The sequence below is a fragment of the Eumetopias jubatus genome, unplaced genomic scaffold (assembly GCF_037043125.1).
Source record: "Eumetopias jubatus isolate StellerSeaLion01/CBP00866 unplaced genomic scaffold, mEumJub1_p1.0 scaffold_12, whole genome shotgun sequence".
Lineage (NCBI taxonomy): Eukaryota > Metazoa > Chordata > Mammalia > Carnivora > Otariidae > Eumetopias > Eumetopias jubatus.
In genome coordinates this window covers 69,402,213-69,420,934 of record NW_028274818.1, presented here as the reverse complement: position 1 = coordinate 69,420,934, position 18,722 = coordinate 69,402,213, and the positions used below count along the sequence as shown (strand labels likewise).

General features: G+C 57.3%; 1 protein-coding gene across 3 annotated transcripts; it reads left to right on the top strand.

Moving 5' to 3' along the window:
* Positions 1-9,396: 9,396 nt before the first annotated feature.
* PGAP6 (post-GPI attachment to proteins 6) lies at positions 9,397-18,589 on the top strand. 3 transcript variants are annotated; one of them, XM_028111874.2, is made up of 13 exons: positions 9,397-9,546; positions 12,965-13,142; positions 13,221-13,413; positions 13,642-13,769; positions 13,960-14,228; positions 14,325-14,656; positions 15,020-15,110; positions 15,193-15,316; positions 15,704-15,840; positions 16,686-16,864; positions 16,950-17,096; positions 17,710-17,826; positions 18,172-18,589. In XM_028111874.2, exons 1-13 carry the CDS (start codon positions 9,426-9,428, stop codon positions 18,466-18,468), a joined length of 2,313 nt encoding a protein of 770 aa, XP_027967675.1. In that variant the 5' UTR covers positions 9,397-9,425; the 3' UTR covers positions 18,469-18,589. The 3 variants fall into 3 exon arrangements, with proteins under 3 accessions (XP_027967675.1, XP_027967677.1, XP_027967676.1); XM_028111876.2 differs by having other exon boundaries at positions 9,398-9,546; positions 14,325-14,473; XM_028111875.2 differs by having other exon boundaries at positions 9,398-9,546; positions 14,325-14,644.
* The last annotated feature ends 133 nt before the right edge of the window (positions 18,590-18,722 follow it).

The following is an 18,722-nucleotide window of genomic DNA, read 5'->3' as shown; positions in this document are numbered from 1 at the left end:
ACGTCACTGTTAAAGGACTTCTGATTTAGTTCCATCCTGGTCAGAAAAACATGTTCTGTATCACTTAAATTCTTTTCAGTTTATCAAGAATTGTTTTATGGCCCAGCAGTGATCTATTTTGGGGGGACTTGGAAAGAATGTCCACTCCGCAGTGGTTGGATGCAGTCCTCTACAAACACAATGAGTTCACGCTTGCTGACAGTGTGGTTTAAATCCTTTGTCTTTCCTCATTTTCTCTCTAGCATGTTCCGTCAACTGCCATGACAGAGCCATCAGATCTCCCCCCCTCATCATGTGCAAATGCCTCTTTCTTTGTCTCATTCTGCCAATTTTTACTTCATGTAATCTCAAGCTCTCTTAGTAGGTGTATACACATGCTTCTTCCTTATGAATGGACCTTCTCATCACTATAAAATATTTTTGCGTATGTTTGATCGTAATCTTTCCTTTGAAGTCTACCTTATCTGATAAAAATAGAGATACTCCAGTTCCTCATGCTCATTATCACATGATTTATCTTTGTCCATCCATTTACTTTTAACGCATCCATGTCTTTATAGTTGAACTGAATCATTTCTAGATAGGCCGGTCTTGCTTTTTTAATTTATTTATTTTTAAAATTCAGTTTGACAATCTCTGCCTTTTTTTTAGGATTTATTTATTTATTATTTTAGAGAGAGAGAGTGAGCGGAAATGGAGGGGCAGAGGGAGAGGAGAGAGAAACTCAAGCAGACTTTGCACTGAGCGCGGAGCCCGACGGGGGTGGGGGTTCCGAGACCCTGAGATCATGACCTGAGCCAAAACGAAGAGTAGGGTGCTCAACCGATTGAGCCACCCAGGTGCCCCTCTGACTTTCTTTTTTAATTGAAGTATAGTTAGCACGTTACATTAGTTTCAGTGTTGATTCGACAATTCCATACATGACTCAATACGTGAGTATTCACCATGATGAGTATAGTCGCCGTCTGTCACCATACATTATCACGGAATTATCGACTATGTTCCCCATGCTGTACTTTTCATCTCTGTGACTTCTTGATTTTATAACTGGAAGGTACAACCTTCATCCCCTTTATTTCACCCATCCCTCTACTAACCTCGCCTCTGGCAACCCCTGGGTTGTTCTTGGTATTTAAGAGTCTGTTGTTTTGTCTCTTTCTTCTTCGATGGTTCATTTGTTTTGTTTCTCAAATTCCACATATGAGTACAATCCTATAGCAATTGTCTTTTCCTGACTGACATATTTCACTTAGCATTTTATCCTCGAGGTCCGTCCATGAAGTCACAAATGGCAAGATCCCATTCTTTTTTATGGTTGAGTAATATTCCATTCTATATAAATACCACCTCTTCTATATCCATTCATCTATCTTGTTGTTTTTTAATAAGCTGTACACCCAATGTGGGGCTTGAACTCACTACCCTGAGATCAAAAGTGGCACATACCTCCAGCTGAGCCATCTACGTGCCCCTATTTTGTTTATTCTTTTTTTTTAAGATTTTATTTATTTATTTGACAGACAGAGACACAGCGAGAGAGGGAACACAAGCAGGGGGAGCGGGAGAGGGAGAAGCAGGCCTCCCGCCGAGCGGGGAGCCCGATGCGGGGCTTGATCCCAGGACCCTGGGATCATGACCTGAGCCAAAGGCAGACGCCTAACGATTGAGCCACCCAGGTGCCCTATTTTGTTTATTCTTAAAGGATGTTTTTGCTAGATATAGAATTGTGGGTTGATGAGAGTTTTTTTTTTTCCCCCAGCACTTGATGACATTCCACTGACTTCTGGCCTCCATTGTTTCTGACTTCTGGGAAGTTAGAAATCATTCAAACTGCTGTCCCCTTGAACATCATTTTTCTCTGGCTGCTTTCAAAATCTTCTGCTCAAGTATGGTTTTCAGTAGTTGTGCTTGGGTGTGGTTTTCTTTGTATGGATTCTTTTTGTGGTCACTGAGCTATTTGAATCTGTAATGTTTTTCACCAAATCTGAGAATTTTTGGCTACTAATTGTTCAGATATTTTTGTCTGCCTCCTTCTCTGTTTCCAGTCCTCTTGGGACTCCTATTTTATTTTATTTTTTAAATACTTATTTATTTGAGGGTGCCTTGGTGACTCAGATGGTGAAGCGTCTGCCTTCAGCTCAGGTTATGATCCCGGGGTCCTGGGATCGTGTCCTGCATCGCACTCCCTGCTCCTTGTGGAGCCTGCTTCTCCCTCAGCCTCTCTCTCTCTCTCTCTCTCTGCCTGTCTCTCATGAATAAATAAATAAAATCTTTAAAAAAAAAGACTTATTTATTTGAGAGGGGGGAGGGGCAGAGGGAGAGAGAAACTCGAACACATTCTTTACTGAGCTTGGAGCCTGATGCAGGGCTCAATCTCACAACCCTGAGCCAAAACCGATAGTCGGATGCTTAGCCAACTGTGCCACCCAAGTGCCCCAGGACTCCAATTTCAGACATGTTAGCCCTCTGTTTGTCCCTGCTCGGGCTGCTTCAGGGAGGAGACAGGAAAAATGGGCTCCTCCCCTTAGGACAGGCCCCTAATAGCCTCTCCAGCATCTGCCAGCTCAGGCTAACTGGTAAGAGCTGCCAATGAGAGCCTTCAAACCAGAGCACAACTCGTGGGTCCTCCTGCCCTAGCATGCATCTTATGCCCCTGTCACCCTCTGCACCTACCCCTTAGAAGGGGGCCAGGAATTTGCTCTGGTCACCATGCTCCAGGGCATTTGGATCTTATCCCGGGCTCACAGTAGGTGAAGAGTCTGAGGGTACTGCTCCTACCCTTCATCTGCTGGTTCGTGAGTGTTCAACACCCAGGACAGGAAGCATTCATTTGCCCAGATAAAATGGGGATAAGAACCACACGCTGAATGTAAAGGGAAAAAAAAAAAGGCTAACTTTCATTTATACATAATTTAAGAATATGTACTTCCTACTTTTTTGGTTGAAAAATGACTTTTCCTGGGGCATCTGCGTGGCTCAGTCGGTTAAGCGTCTGCCTTCGGCTCAGGTCATGATTCCAGGGTCCTGGGATTGAGTCCCGCATCGGGCTCCCTGCTCAGCGGGGAGCCCGCTTCTCCCTTTCCCGCTCCCCCTGTTGTGTTCTCTCTTTCTCTCTCTCTCTCTCAAATAAATAAATAAAATCTTTTTGAAAAAAAGAAAAAAGATGGGGCGCCTGGGTGGCTCAGTCGTTAAGCGTCTGCCTTCGGCTCAGGTCATGATCCCAGGGTCCTGGGATCGAGCCCCACATCGGGCTACTTGCTCGGCGGGAAGCCTGCTTCTCCCTCTCCCACTCTCCCTGCTTGCGTTCCTTCTCTCACTGTGTCTCTCTCTGTCAAATAAATAAATAAAATCTTAAAAAAAAATAAAATAAAAAACAAAAAAGGAATTCTTTAAAAGAAAAACAAGAAAAAAGAGAGAAATGACTTTTCCTTTATGAAATGATAATAATAGTAATTGGACTTAAAAAATGACAATTTTATTTTGGTAAAATAAAGATTAAAAAACCTTATGTTGCTTCCAAAACTCCTGGGTAAGGCATTCCTATGAAACCCAAATTTCTGAGGATCCTGGTCCAGTTTATGCCAATAAGTTGGGGCATGGGGACAAAGAGGAAGAAGAAAGTCTGCATCTCCCCCTGCCCCCTCCCCAGACCACAGAAGGCGTGACCCAACTCCTTCCTACAGGAAACCTGCAGTGGGGTGGTGTGACAGGAGGCCATGAGCGCACAGAGTGGGGAGCTCCTTCCAACCTGGGATCTTCACAAGGCTTCCCATACAAGAGGCACTTGGAGGAGCCTGTGTGAGTTATGGAAGCCAGGTAGGATGGAAAGGAGCAGCCATGGTGTCTGAAGACCTCAAGCATTCCACAGGTTGTGCAGGGCTGAACACCTGCCTCTTCCTCTACTATGTGGGTCCTGAGGCCTTGGAGTTCTTCCTCTGATGAGTTGAGTAAAATTGGATCATAGGTGTTTTTTTTCTTTTGTAATTGTGAAATTTTTATCCAAAACAAACACAATAATGTGGGCTGGACATAGGCTGCGTGTAGAGAAATTATCTGCCCTGTCCACCGCTCCGTCTTCCCCTCTGTGTGAGTGGACCGCAGTCCACTGGGTCCACACCCACAGAGCTGGTGGGAGGATCTGAGAACATTCCAGTTTAGAAATGGAATGTATCCATGTTATCCAGCAACTGGATTTCTCCACTTTATCGGTACCCCTGCAGAAGACCCATAGACCTGTCTAGAAGCTGTGTAGAAATTCATGGTACATATCCTAATTTCTTTGTAGATTTCCGGGGTTCCTGCAACTACACAGGCACTGGGCCCGTTCCCTGTGTGTCTGTCCTTAGGCTCCCGGGTTTGTTACATTTTAGGTTGCCACAGTGACCTTGAAAAGGTTGAGGCTGTTTGCATTCCCATGGGCACGGTGTGAGGCACCTGTTCCTTGCATCTGGAGAGGGCTGGGCTTCTGACCTACGTCCTGTTGTGTTAAAATCACACCAGCACTTGAATTTTCACCAGGACGACTGAGCAGTGTGGCTCATGGGCTCACGCCCACCACTGGCGTCTTCCCACACCTTCACTTGTGATTGCCTGAGTCTATTTTTCTTTTGGGTTGCCTTGGTTTCAATGTGTAAATTTCCTTTGTAAGTATAATAACCCATTATCATATGCACAGCACATGTATTCTCCCATTTGTCTTTTGACTTGATGATGACTTTTTTTTAAAGATTTTATTTATTTATTAGACAGAGAGAGTGTGCGCACAAGCAGGGGGAGCAGGAGAGGGAGAAGCAGGCTCCCAGGTAAGCAGGGAGCCCCATGCAGGACAGGATCCCAGGTCCCCGGGATCATGACCTGAGCCCAAGGCAGACCCTTAACAGACTGAGCCACCCAGGCGCCCCTGACTTGATGACTTTTATGCTACGTTTTACTTTCACAGTTTTTATACTTACAGAACATTTTTTTTTTTTTAGATTTTATTTATTTATTTGTTTGACAGAGAGAGACACAGTGAGAGAGTGAGCACAAGCAGGGGGAGCAGGAGAGGGAGAAGCAGGCTTCTTGCGGAGCAGGGAGCCCGATGCGGGGCTCGATCCCAGGACCCTGGGATCATGACCTGAGCCGAAGGCAGACGCTTAACGACTGAGCCACCCAGGCGCCCCTTACATAACATTTTTTTTAAAGTAAACTCCACCCCCAACGTGGAGTTCAGGAACTCAGGACCCCAAGATCAAGAGTAGCTGGCTCTACTGACTGATCTAGCCAAGTGCCCATACTTACATTTTTTAAAATGTAGTCAAATGAGTACCTTTTCCTTCTTGATTTCCCAGTTTCCTGTCCCTCTTGCTTAATAAATTATTTCCTATCCCTTTATTCCAAGGGGTGTGTTCTAAGTCTCCTTCTAATATTTTTATCATTTTATTCTCAGCAGTGGACCATCTCATCCAGTTGGAATTCACTGTTCTGTGTGACATGAGGTGGAAAGCAAGAGCCTCTGTAGACAGGGCCCTCCCTGGTGGGAGCCTCAGCTTCCTGTCTTCTAATCGAGGCCCTGCCAGGTGGGTCCTAGGCTCCTTCCCACTGCTGATGCTCTGGTACTGAGCACAGGTCTCCTGACACCAGCCCAGGGCACCAGGTCCATCTATAAGTTCACCAGCCCCCAGACACAGCATTGTGATGGGGCATGTCTGCCACCTCCCCTCCTACCTGGTGGGGAACTTGGGGCACAGGAGTCTCACACTGAAGTGACACACTCAAGGGAAGCCCCCGAGTGAGGAGGGCTAGCGGGGGACCTGAGCCCAGCCCAGGGTAGGAACAGTTTTCCAGTGCTCAGTGCTGACCGCAGCTGCTGTCCCAGCATGACTCTGGCTCAGCATAGTGCACTAAAATTGAAGCTCAGCAAAATCCCACGATTGACCTCTGTCCCTTTAAATTGAGACTGGCCAGCAGCCCGGGGATTCCCCTGCGGCCAAGGGTGAGGAGGGCCCAGCCTAGATCCCAAAGGAACGAAGGATCTCTTAATGGCTTCACACCTTGGCCTTCTTCCTGCTCCCGGCCTCCACTCTCCACCCTTTTCCAGCTTTCTGTGGTCTTGAGCTGGCTGGGTCAGTGTCTGCCCCCCTCCCTTCTGTAAACTCTCAACAAACAACCCCCAGTCCCTTCTTCCCAAGCAGGACAAAATTCAAAAGACACCCACAGGTAAAGTCCCTCCTTCCAATCCTAGGCCAGTGGGTTCGCTCCCCCAGAGTCAATCAGCATAACCTGCTGCTGGATGCTTCCAGTCATCCTATGTCTTTGGTGCATGCAAATAAAATTTTCCTACAGGGGTGCCTGGGTGGCTCAGTCGGTTAAGTGTCTGACTCTTGATTGTGGCTCAGGTCATGATCTCAGGGTTGTGAAATCGAGCCCCTAGCCTGCTTAGGAGACTCTTTCCCTCTTCCCTCTACCCCTCCCCCCAAAAAACATTTTCCTATGAAAATGGTAGCTTTCTATACCCATTGTTCTGCCCTTTCCTTTTTCCAGCCAAAGCTACATCTGGCAGACCATTCCCAATCCGTATATAGAGCTTTCCGGTTTGCCGCCACACTGTATCAGTGTTTGAATCACAGTATGAATGTCCATGATTTGAATGCCCCATTGCCTAATGACCAATATCTGGACGTATGCGGTACCATAATGTAATCTCACACTTCTGTGAGCATCTCTACAGGGAAAATGCACAGAGGTGGGACCATTGAAGCAAAGCTATGTGCTCTTCTCACTTTGGTAGCTGAGTCCAGAGACTTCCGGAAGCTCTAACCTACTGCTCACTAAATACAGGAATGTCCAGGGGCCCACAATCTTCCCCTTCCAGTGTGATCAAACTTTTTGATCTTTGCAGATTTGTTAGGTTCAAGAAAAAAAGATGTCTACATGCTTTTCAATTTGCATTTCTCTAAGGAGGGGAGGTTGGAGTCTGTTCCTGTTCATTTGCATATCCTTTACAGGAGTCTTCTTGGATTTACTGAAGAGTGGGTATCTTGTTATTGATTTGTAGGGACTCTTCATTATTAAACTATTATCAATCTTTTTTTTTTAAGATTTTACTTATTTATTTGTCAGATTGAGAGAGAGAAAGTCTGAGCACAAGCAGCGGGGAGCAGCAGGCAGAGGGAGAAGCAGGCTCCTCCCTGAGCAAGGAGCGCAAAGCGGGACTCATCCCAGGACCCTGGGATTCATGACCTGAGCCGAAGGCAGACGCTTAACTGACTGAGCCACCAGGCGTCCCTAAACTATTATCAATCTTGGAATGCCTGGGTGGCTCAGATGGTTAAGCGGCTGCCTTTGTCGCAGGTCATGATCCCAGAGTCCTGGCATGGAGTCCCACATGGGGCTCCTTGCTCAGCAGGGAGCCTGCTTTTCCCTCTGTCTGCCGCTCCCCCTGCTTGTGCTAGCTCGCTCTGAGAAATAAGTAAAACCTTAAAAAAAAAAAACTATTATTAATCTTATTAAGATTGGGTCTTTGTGATAGGAGTGGCAAGCATGTCCTTCCCAGTTTAAAGATTGTTTCTTGACATTGCATAAGGCAGTCTGGCTCTGGCTCTGCAGAAAGCTTTGATTTCACCTAGTTGAATTTCCATCTCCCCTCTAGTCTGCTAGGTTTGGGGTCATTATTTAGAAACGCCCTCGCTTCCACCAAGACTCTGAAAAAGTTCTCCCAAGTTTTCTTCTTTTTTAAGGCCTAAATCCTTATTCCATTTGGAATCTAACCCAATGTGAAGGGTGAAGGGTGAATCCCACTCACTGATTCAAATCGCCACCTTATAGAGTACGAAATTCCCACTCGTACATGGAGCCTTTTCATTTTTCCACAGAAGTGTGTTCTTTACACACACTCATAGCGGCTTCGTGAAGGACCGGGAGGCCTGGCCTGGGGAGTCCAGCTGTGAGGGGCTGGTGGCGCAAAGCCGGGGCCCGTGCTTGCGAGGCCGAAACGCGCCCAGGACTCAACAGCTGGTGGGCCGAGTCTCCCCAGCGTCCTCCGCACCCTGCCCCGAGGCCCTCATCACGCGTCGCCCGGCCCACGACTCAGGGAACCCAGACGCTCGCGTCCCATGGACCCCAACGAGTGTAGGAAGCACTTGGGGCGCTCGCCTGCCGCCTCAGATCCACAGTGGTTTCCAATTCAAGCCCCGCCACTTTCCCTTCTGAATCCCTGGGTCCCGCGCCAGCCCTCTGCCCTCATGCATCCCGGTCCCACGTTCCTCCTTCGCCCGACTGGGTGCCGCGCCAGCCTGCCCGCCACGCGCCCCCCGGTACCCCCTCCGTCCCACGTCCTCCGTGCGCCCCACTGGGTCCGGTGCCAGCCTTCCGCCCCTTCCGCCCGTGCCCCCTCCATCCCACTTGCCCCGCGCCAGCCCGCCTCCCCCCCTAGTGCCCCCTCCGTCCCATGTCCTTCCCGCGCCGGATTAGGTCCCGCGCCAGCCCGCCGCCCCCCGTGTCTCCTCCGTCCCACGTCCGCCGCGCGCCCCACTACGTCTCGCGCCAGCCCGCCGCCCCCCGGTGCCCGCTCCGTCCCAGATCCCCAGAGCGCCCCACTGGTCCCCGCGCCAGCCCGCTGCCCCCTCCGTCCCACGTCCTTCCCGCGCCCGATTAGGTCCCGCGCCAGCCCGCCGCCCCCCGTGTCCCCTCCGTCCCACGTCCCCCGAGCGCCCCGCTGGGTCCCGCGCCAGCCCGTCGCCCTCCCGTGTCCCCTCCGTCCCACGTCCCCCGCGCGCCCCGCTGGGTCCCGCGCCAGCCGGCCCCCCCCCGGGCCCCCTCCGTCCCATGTCCTTCCCGCGCCGGATAGGTCCCGCGCCAGCCCGCCAGCCCCCCCCGTGTCTCCTCCGTCCCAAGTCCCCCGCGCGCCCCACTGCGTCCCGCGCCAGCCCGCCGCCCCGCCGTGCCCGCTCTGTTCCACGTCCCCAGAGCGCCCCACTGGGTCCCGCGCCAGCCCTCAGCCTCCCCCCACCAGTGCCAGCTCTGTCCCACGTCCCCCGCGCGCACCGCGTGACCCTCCATCCTATCCCGCCCTGCCTCCCCCCATCTGCGCGCGCGGTGGCGGGTCGGCATCCCCTCTCAGTCCACGACCTCCCTCTGACCCATTTTCCTCGCGCTCCCCCTGTGTCCCCAAGTCGCCTTCGGCCAGCTTCGGCCCCCCGCCAGCGTCCTCCTTCCGATTCCTGTCCCCGAGTCCGGCTCCGGCCACTGCTCCTAGCAGGGCGGGGCCTCGCAGGCGGAAGTGCCCGGGGCGCCGGCGGCTGGGACCGGCCGGGACGATGGGAGCCCGGGGCAGAGGCGGCAGCGGCGGCGGCGGGGGCCGCAGTGGCGGCGGTGGCTGCCCGGGCGGCGGCGGGGGCGGGCGGCCGGGGACGCGGTCCGGGTAGCGCCGGGCCGAGCGCGGAGCCATGGGCCGGGCTGGGACCGGGAGCGGGGGCGCGACGGTGGCGGTGGCAGTGGCGGGGCCGCTGCTGCTGATGTTGCTCGCTGGGCCCCCGCCTGCCGTCGCCGGCGACAGCAGGAAGAGCGGTGAGCCGGCGCGAACCCGCGGGAGCCATGGGGGGGGGCGTGGGCTGGGGCCCGGCGTGTTGGGGGGCTGCCGGGAGGCGGAGTCTGGATTGTGTCTGGATTGTGACTCACCCTGGGGGCGCCTGTGCGCTCACCTGGCGCGGGCTCAGGGCCCAGGTCCCCACCCCAGGCGGGGGGGGGGGGTCAGGACATCCCCTTGAGGGCGCCCCGTGTTAAAGTAGAAGTAGTCGGGGTGGAAAGGACGCCGGCGCCCCCTCCACTGTCCCCAGGGCCGAGTTCGTCCAGACTGGCCCCTTGGAGTGCGCCCTCCCTTCCCGGTTCCTCCCTAGGCGTTTAGGTAGGGCACAGCCGCGCCCAAAGGGATGTGGAGGTGGAGGAGTGCGGGGGCGGGGGGGGGGACCCAGCTGGGAGGCCCACTGGAGAAAAGGTTGTGCGGTGGGCATCCAGGGCGCCCCTCTGGCCTCGGAGAGGGGCGGGGTTGGGAGAAAGTTGCTTAGGTCCAGGAGAGGGGCCAGGTGGGTTTCCCATCTTCACCCTTCACAGGGACATAGCCAACCCAAGTGCAGTGACTTTCAGCAGCCGTGCTTCTTGGGGCTGGACTCCCAGGGGGACCCGAGGAGCCTGGTAGGCCAGGGTGGTCTGAGGGTCCCCACCGTGGACTGAACCACCAGGAGGTGGCTAGACCAGAAGATGCTGCCCCTCAGGGTCCTCCTGGGGGTGTTGAGTAGCCTCCCTGAGAGCTCTGGGGCCAGGGCTGGGAGGGCCCTAATGCCCCCCGGGGCAGCAGGCGGCTTATCCAGCACAGCATGGGGCTCTCTCCCTCCACTTCCTGGCCCCCTGCCCCTCCCCCCTTCTTTGAAACCCTCCAAGCTCCTATTTCTTTGAGAGCTGCGCCTCTGGTTTCTGAGCTTGGCACAGCTTGAAATGAAAGGTGGTTTCCCCAGAGATTGGCTCCTGATTCAATTGCTCCGTTGGATATTGCCAGACTTACATCCACCTTTTTCTCCATCCTGGGGTCAGGGCCGGGTGAGGGCTCACTGGTGGGGGGCTTATGGAGATGGAAAACTTGGGGCAGCCCCTCACCTCTTAGGCCTGCTGAGAAGTCAGGCCACTGTGTGGCCCTGGTTTCTGGAGTCTGTGCATGGGCAAAATCTCTGTACTGGGTACCTGTCCTGTTTTGGAGGGTGTGGGATAGTGTGCCCTCTCTGGGGATCCCAGGACAGGCTCAGGGACTTTCTCTCTTTTCTGTCTAACCCTGTGTCCTTGGAGGGGCCTGTGGGACACGGCTGGGGTACGTGAAGCTGGTGCTCCCTGATAGAGGTAATGTGCTAACGGCCTGGTGTTCAGCAAGATAACCCCGTGGGTGTCTGGGGCAGGGAGGTCAGGCTATAGAGCTGGGGTGCTGGAGGAGCTAAGTAGCCCTGGGAAAGGGGTTCACTGGGTCTTAGGGGGACCTTGAGCAGGTCTCTTATCTCCTATGCACCTGCTGAAACCTACCAGCTGTGTTCCAGGTGCCCTCAGGCTGGCATTCCGGCACTGGCAGTGGCCAGAAGTCCTTGCCCCTTTCAGGCCAGGGTGCTGGGTGCCCAGCTGGCAGACTGTTTCTCTAAGGTCCCCTGGTCCTGAGGTGGGGGTGGGGAGCTATCCTACCTCGGCTCCCTAACGCTTTTCTCCGCCCTTCTCATCATGTTATCCTGGGGGCTGAAGCAGCCTCACGAGGAGGTTTGTGTTAGTTCAGCAGCTCCTGGCTTCTTAGTATTCAGTCCACAGCCTGGTGGATGGGACCTGGTGGCCAGCAGCCACCCGGAGAGTCTGGGATTCATCCCGCATAGAGCCTATCCCTGAGCACCCTGCTATGTGGGGCTGCTTTGGAGCTCAGACTGGCTTTGCAAGTGGGTCATTATCTTCTCTCCCGTGCCTCCATGGGAGGGTTAGGAGGCTGGCGGGAGAGCGGATGCTCACCTGGCTCCCGTCCCTTCTCACCTGACTCACCTTGAGGGGCCCGGGCCTGCGGCTGAGGTGGTGTCAGCCAGCCACTCTCCCAGTGGGGCAGAGAGAGGCATTCAGCTTGGAAGAGCGGGAGGCCGCACCCTGTGTCCACAGTGCATTTCTTCCGGAAGCACTTTAATATCCATTAACTTTGGAGGGCAGGGCACCTGAAGGGAGGTGCTGTCTACCTCAGCCAACTCACAAGGAAGCTGGGACTCAGAGAAAGAAGGGACATCCAAGGTCACCAGAGGTATGAGGCCTGAACTGGTGCTGGGGCTGGACTCCCAGCCATCCAGCCCAGGCACGACATGACCAGACCCCACGCCCGATTAGCTGTCCCCAAGAGCACAAAGAACACTCAGGGTGTTTCTGTCCTGTAGGAGCCCCAAGAGGGAGCGTTGTGGGTGGGCACCACGCATGGGGTCAGACACCTGCTCTGGTGCAGGTTGTGCTCAGTCAGTGAACACCCCCAGCAGGGGCCTAATCCAGGGAGGGGCCTCTGGTCTCTGTGCTGAGCCCCAGAAGACTCAGAGCCGGTCCCGGTCCTGGTGTGGAGGGGAGGGTAGCCGGGGAGCCGCAGAGGTGGGGACCTGAGAGCGGCTAGGAGGGTGGGCATGGGGGCACCCCAGGCTGGGGCCATGGGCAGTTTGTCTCTGTGCCACCCTGCGTGAGCACAGGAACCAGCTGTCCCTTCGTCTTCACGGCCGGCCAGCCTTCCTGCCTGGGCCTTCCTCCCCCCCAGGGTCTCTGCTCACCTCCTCTCTGGGTGAGTGGGAACTCAGGCTCTCGTCTGGCTGTGTCTCAAGTCATCATGGGGCTGAGCACAGGGCCAGGCTCTGGGCCTGAATCCCCTCAGCACAACATGCCCCACAGCATGGAGCAGGAAGGGCTCCGAGGGGTGGAGTGAGTGTTCTGGTGTCCGGTGCCCAGGACAAACGTGAGGTGGGGGCAGGGCTACCACCCTGAACACTTCCCAAGACCCTCAGCCTCCATCTCTTGGCCCCCGAACTGCAGGGGCTGCAGTACTGAGTAAGACCATGACAGCATGCGGGGGCGGTGGGGTGTGGGGGGGCGTCGGAGGCATCTGCGGTGACAGGTGTGGGGGGCTCGTTCTGGAAGCTGCCCGATGGGTGGGATGTCGGTGATCTGGGGAGGCTTGGCAGAGACATGGCTTCAGGGTCTGAGCCTATGCCCCGGAGAGATCAGTGGTGGGGGTGGAGAGGGTTAGAAAGATGACAGCCGTGGTCGAGAATGCGCGGCAGCTGAGAGGGAATGTGGTGGTGGCGGGAAAACCTGTAAGTCCTGGGCCTGCTGGCGGGGGGGGGGGGGGGGGGACAGCGACGGATCCAGCTGGGGGTGCCAGGCTCATCCCTCTGTGGGACCCTGTGAGGAGGCGGGTGCCTGGCTGACAGCACCCTTCTCCCCGCAGACGTCAGGCTGGTGTCCGAACATTTCTCACAGTCCCCACAGAAGCTGTCTTTCTACAGTTGGTATGGCAGCGCCAGACTCTTCCATTTCCGCGTGCCCCCGGACACCGTGCTGCTGCGCTGGTTGCTGCAGGTGTCCCGGGGCAGCAGCCCCGCGTGCGCCAACATGGAGATCACTGTGTAGGTGCCCGCCCGCCCGCCCGCCCAGGCCCGCCCAGCGCCCACCCCTGACGCCTGTCCTGCTCTCCCTGTCTCCAGGTACTTCCGGTACGGCGCCCCTCCCGTCATCAACCCTCTGGGCACTAGCTTCCCTGCCAACACGTCTGTGCAGTCCCCCTTCTTCATCAAGATGCTGCAGAGCAACGCCTCCATCAACATCTCCCACCCAGCACCCGGGGACTGGTTTGTGGCCGCCCACCTGCCCCCCTCCTCCCAGAAGATTGAGGTGAAGGTGAGGGGGCTGCCTTCCGGGGATGGGGGGGGCACGATCTTTCACTGCATGAGTGCCCAGTCACTGTCGTTTACCTCCCCAGGGCAGACTTGCCTCTAGATTCTGCTGGCCCTGCTCTGGTCCAGTCCTGCCTGGCCCCCATTCCACGCCTGGGCTCTTTGCTCCGGCCCTGACGCTCCCCCCGATGTCTGCATGTTCTTCCCCCCCCACACTTCACTCTCTCCCCAGGGTTTTGCTCCCACCTGTGCCTACATCTTCCAGCCTGACATGCTGATTGTGCGGGCAGTCGAGGTCTTTATCCTGGAGCCCAACGTTCCCCTTCCGCAGACGCTCCTCTCCCATCCCAGCTACCTCAAGTGAGTGAGACCCTCGGGGAGGCCTAGCCTCCGGGTGCGGTGGAGTGAGTGATCCCACTGTCCTCACTGTGTGGGGCTGGGCCTCAGGGCCCAATGCCCAGCCCCCTTGGGCCAACACCCCGAGTGTGAGTGATGGGGGGTTTGGTGGTGGCCACAGAGCCTGAGCGAGACTGTGTCCCCTTGGCCACAGAATCTTCATCCCTGAGTACACCCGGGAGCTGCGGCTGGAGCTGCAGGGCTGTGTGAGCAATGGGAGCCTGGGCTGCCCTGTGCGCCTTACCGTGGGCTCGGCCACCCTGCCCAGAAACTTCCAGAAGGTGCTCACATGCATCAGCCCCACCTGGGCCTGCCACCTGTTCCTGCCCTCACCCCCCGGGGACCGGTGGCTGCAAGTGACCGCCAAGAGCCTGGCGGGGCCTCACGTGTTGGTGGCTTTCAGGGCTGTAGCTGCCCTCACAGGTGGGCTGTGTGGAGGGGGCAGGGCGCGGGTGGCTCCGCCCTCTGCCGCTGACCCCCCAGGCCTTCCTGCAGCTGAGCCCCTTGTCCTCCTGACAGCCTGCAGGCCGTGGAATCTGAACTCCCAGCACCTCCTGCAGAGCAGCCCAAACCAGAGCTGTAACGCCTCCACTGGTCTGCTGACCCCGAGTCCCGGCTGCCATGGCCTGGGCAGGAGCAGCAGGGTGGACGGTGGCCACTTCTGCCTGGTGAGCTACCCGGTCATTCGGGAAGACACGGACGTGGTGTCTGTACGCTTCTGGCCCGCGGACAGGGTCCCGGTGCTGGTGCGGTCAGCCACGCCGTCAGTGATGCGGTTGTACCTCAGCACGGGCATGGACAGTGGGGGCTCCCTCACCATCTCCCTGCAGGCCAACAAGGTACCTTTACCTGTGAGTGCCTCGCGGCCGGGCTCAGCTCAGGGCTCTCACCTGCCCAGGCCGAGGGATGCTGCTCAGGTCTTCCTGCCTTGACTTTGGCACAGACAAGGTCAGCCTTTCGGGCAACACGCTGACCCCAGCAGTCTTTGGGGCAGAATAGGGGCTCTGTCTGAGGAAAGGAAGGCCTGTTCTGTGGGCTAAGGAAGTGAGGCCACGGGTGGGATCGGGCTGGGTGTCCCTAGTCCTGGAAGGACAGGTCCCGGAAGGGCCCTGGGCCAGCAGGAGCCACCGAGAACGGAGCCCAGCACCAGAGAGAGTGGGAACTTAGGGCAGTTGCACTGGGGCTGGGGCTGACTGCACGGCCTCGCCTTCCAGACTGCAATTACCAACAACACCTTGGTAGCGGTCTGCGTGAATGCCGCCTCCCCCTTCCTCGGCTTCAACACGTCGCTCAACTGCACCACAGGTATGGGCCGGCAGCATCCGGCCAAGTGTCCCCGGCCAGCGCCTCTGGCCGCCTCTGATCAGGCCCTCCCCTTTCCCTGCAGCCTTCTTCCAGGGCCACCCCCTGTCTCTGAGTGCCACATCGCGAAAGGCCGACCTCATCATCCCCTACCCAGAGACGGACAACTGGTACCTCTCCCTGCAGCTTGTATGCCCCGAGAGTCCTGAGTAAGTAGACTACCAGCTGGGGGCAGGCGGCATGGGGCTGCCTGGGTGCAAGTTCGGGAGTGACCAAGCCTCCTGCAAGTCACGTGGGGTCAGTTGCCTTCCAGGAGTTATGAAGGATTCTGCTTACCCTTCCTGCTGCAGCCCCGGGAGTCAGGACACGAGGAGGGGGACCAGTCCAGGACACAGCCCTGGGAGACTGGGACTCGGGGCAGGGCTAGGGGAAAGGGCATCTCGGCCTCGGCAGGGCTCACAGCTGCTGTCCTCCAAGGCTGGGAGCCTGGGGGCCTGAAGTCTGGGTTCGTGTGTCCAAGAGCCTGCTGAGAGCACGGATGAGGGACTGGCCAGCAGATGTCAGCAGCTAGCCTTCCTGTGGCCCCTTCCTCACAGGGAGTGCGAGCAGGCCTCAGTCCTCGTGGAGACCACCTTGTCCTTGGTGCCCTGCCTAAATGACTGCGGTCCCTACGGCCAGTGCCTCCTGCTGCGCAGACTCAGCTACTTGTATGCAGGCTGCAGCTGCAAGGCCGGTGAGGGCTGGGCCCGAGGCCCCCAGACACTTCTTTCTTTTTTTAAGTTTCTTTATTTAAGTAATCTCTACACCCAAGGTGGGGCTCCAACTCATGACCCCAGGATCAAGAGTCGCATGCTCCTCCAACTGAGCCAGCCAGGCACTTTGCCTGCAGACCCTTTTGCCCTTAGCCTCTCAGCCCGGCGCCTTCCTCTGGGAGCCCATCTCCTCTCTGTCAAGGCCGGAGAGTGACTCTGCCAAACAAGGGCAAATGCCCCCTCCCCGTTCCTCCCCTGCTTCCTCAGTCCCCTGCCCCCTGCCTCCCAGACACAGATGGCACCCCCAGAGAGAGTCCTTCCTCCTGACCTTGGCCTGCTCTCCTCATGCCTGCCCCAGCCTGGCTCACACCTGGACCACGCCTGGTCCATGCCTGCCCAGCCTGGCTCACACCTGGACCACGCCTGGTCCACGCCTGCCCCCGGCATGCCCTACAACTGCCCCGGCCTGCCCCACGCCTGCCCCACGCCTGTCCCAGTCTGCCCCACGCATGCCCCACACCTGCCCCGGCCTGCCCCACACCTGTCTCGGCCTACCCCACGCATGCACCACGCCTGCCCACGCCTGCCCACGCCTGCCCACGCCTGCCCATGCCTGCCCCACGCCTGCCCCACGCCTGCCCCACGCCTGCCCATGCCTGCCCCGGCCCGCCCCACACCTGCCCACGCCTGCCCCACGCCTGCCCACGCCTGCCCCGGGTGAGGAAAGGGCTTCTCTGCAGGCCTCTAGAGGAGGGGTAGGCCCTGAGCTTCAGAAGGACCCCCCCCTCACCCGGCCTCAGCCCCCTGGCGTCACACTGGCCCACAGGCTGGCGTGGATGGAGCTGCACGGACAACAGCACAGCCCAGACTGTGGCCCAGCAGAGGGTGGCCACCCTCCTTCTCACCCTCAGCAACCTCATGTTCTTGGCCCCCATCGCTGTCTCGGTGCACCGTTTGCTCCTGGTGGAGGCCTCCGTCTATGCCTACACCATGTTCTTCTCCACGGTAGGCGCGCTCCACTGCCTTGGGGATGTGGGGGCGGGGCTGGCTGGGGGGCACTGGGCCGCAGCTTACCACCCCTGCTCTGCAGTTCTACCATGCCTGCGACCAGCCCGGGGAGGCCGTGCTGTGCATCCTCGGCTATGACACCCTGCAGTACTGTGACTTTCTGGGCTCTGGGGTGTCCATCTGGGTCACCATCCTCTGCATGGCACGGCTGAAGGCAGCCCAGAAACATGTGAGTGACTCCTGACGCCTGGGTCTGGGCTCCAGGCGTGCCCCATATTGAGGAAGAGACCAGAAAGAGGGCTTGGCTCTTAGAAACCCACCATCTCTTGTAATGACCATTCTCCTGCTGGAAGAAGCTGCCTCCAGCTGGGAGGGGGCCGGCTGCTTGGAGAGGGCCAGGAAAGAAAGGTGGTGGGCAGGGGCAAGTGAGGCCCCCAGCCTGTCTCTCCCAGAGCCTCCTTCAGAGAGGAAGCCTAGAGTGCCAACCCTAGGCCAGACCTCCCTGACAAGCCCCCAGCTGTGCTCCTGCAGTCCTTGTGTAGAGGACACTTTGGGGACTTTTCTGCCTCAACTAGCTCTGGGTAATAGGGACACATGCCCTGGGGCCTTGCCTGGCCACATTTGTGCCTCAGAAGTCCACTTGTGGATGGATCAGTGGGAGCCCTGGGTCCCAGCAATGCAGAGCAGGACAAAGTGTGCCAGCAACTCTAAGGCCAAGGGACAGTGGGGGCCAGCAGGACGATGACCATGCCCAGGTCACCATTTCCTACTGTACTTTGCGTTGTCATGAACGACTGGCTGAGGGTTCCATGACCTTGTGGTCACCCCTGTGTCTTGCCCAGGTCCTGTTTCTCCTGGGCACGCTGATCTTCGCCATGTCCCTGCAGCTGGACCGCAGGGGTGCCTGGAACATGATGGGGCCTTGTCTCTTTGCCTTTGTGGTCATGGTCACCATGTGGGTAAGGAGCTGGGACAAGCCAGCGCTCCTGGCCAGAACCCCCTCCCCTGGTGATTGGGATAAGAGAGTCTGGGCTCCCCGCAGACCCCTCATTCTGGCCATGTTCCTGCCCCTGGGCCCGAGTCCTGCACATCTGCCGAGGACTGCTGGGGGCACCCACGAGCGCCCAGCACGGCTTCATGCCCGAGGCCCGGGCCTGACACCTGTCAGGTCTTTGTGCCCTTAGGGCCCTCTCCAAACAGCCACACCGACGACGAGGTCCCGCTGCCCAGGCCTGGGGGAGGGAGGCCCCGGGAGCCACGGCTTCAGCCTCCTCTGCTGGAACTCACGTGTTGGCTCTCTCCAGGTGTACCGCTGCAGGTACCGGCGGCACTGCTACCCCACCTCCTGGCAGCGCTGGGTCTTCTACCTCCTGCCCGGCATCTCAATGGCTGCTGTGGCCATTGCCATCTATACCTCCATGATGACCAGTGACAACTATTACTACACGCACAGCATCTGGCACATGCTATTGGCGGGGAGTGCGGCCTTCCTGCTGCCGCCGCGTGAGCAACACACCAAGCCCTGGGCCTGCTCGCAGAAGCTCATTTGCCACTATCAGATCTGTAAGAACCACCGAGAGGACGTGTACACGGTGACGTGATGTGGCCAGCTCAGGGAGCCCGGCAGCTGTAAACAGGACCTCTCTGGCCAGGGGCAGGACCAAAGGAGAAGGACCCTGTCCAGATCAATTTCCAACTGAATAAAATTGCCCTTGCACTCTCTGGCTTCCTCCCGAGGAGAGGACTGCCCCCCCCCCCCCCGCCGCCATTCCCTTGTGCCTGCCGGTTGCTGGCTACCACGGTCCCTCTGCAGGTCCCAGCTGGTGTCTGCAGGGGCCCCTGGGGCCTGGGCCTG

Coding starts and splice junctions, on each gene's coding strand:
- PGAP6 (XM_028111874.2), top strand. CDS start 9,426: ATGGGCCGGGCTGGGACCGGGAGCGGGGGCGCGACGGTGGCGGTGGCA. Junction 16,865..16,949: donor ACACCATGTTCTTCTCCACG/GTAGGCGCGCTC, acceptor CCTGCTCTGCAG/TTCTACCATGCCTGCGACCA. Junction 17,827..18,171: donor TGGTCATGGTCACCATGTGG/GTAAGGAGCTGG, acceptor GGCTCTCTCCAG/GTGTACCGCTGCAGGTACCG.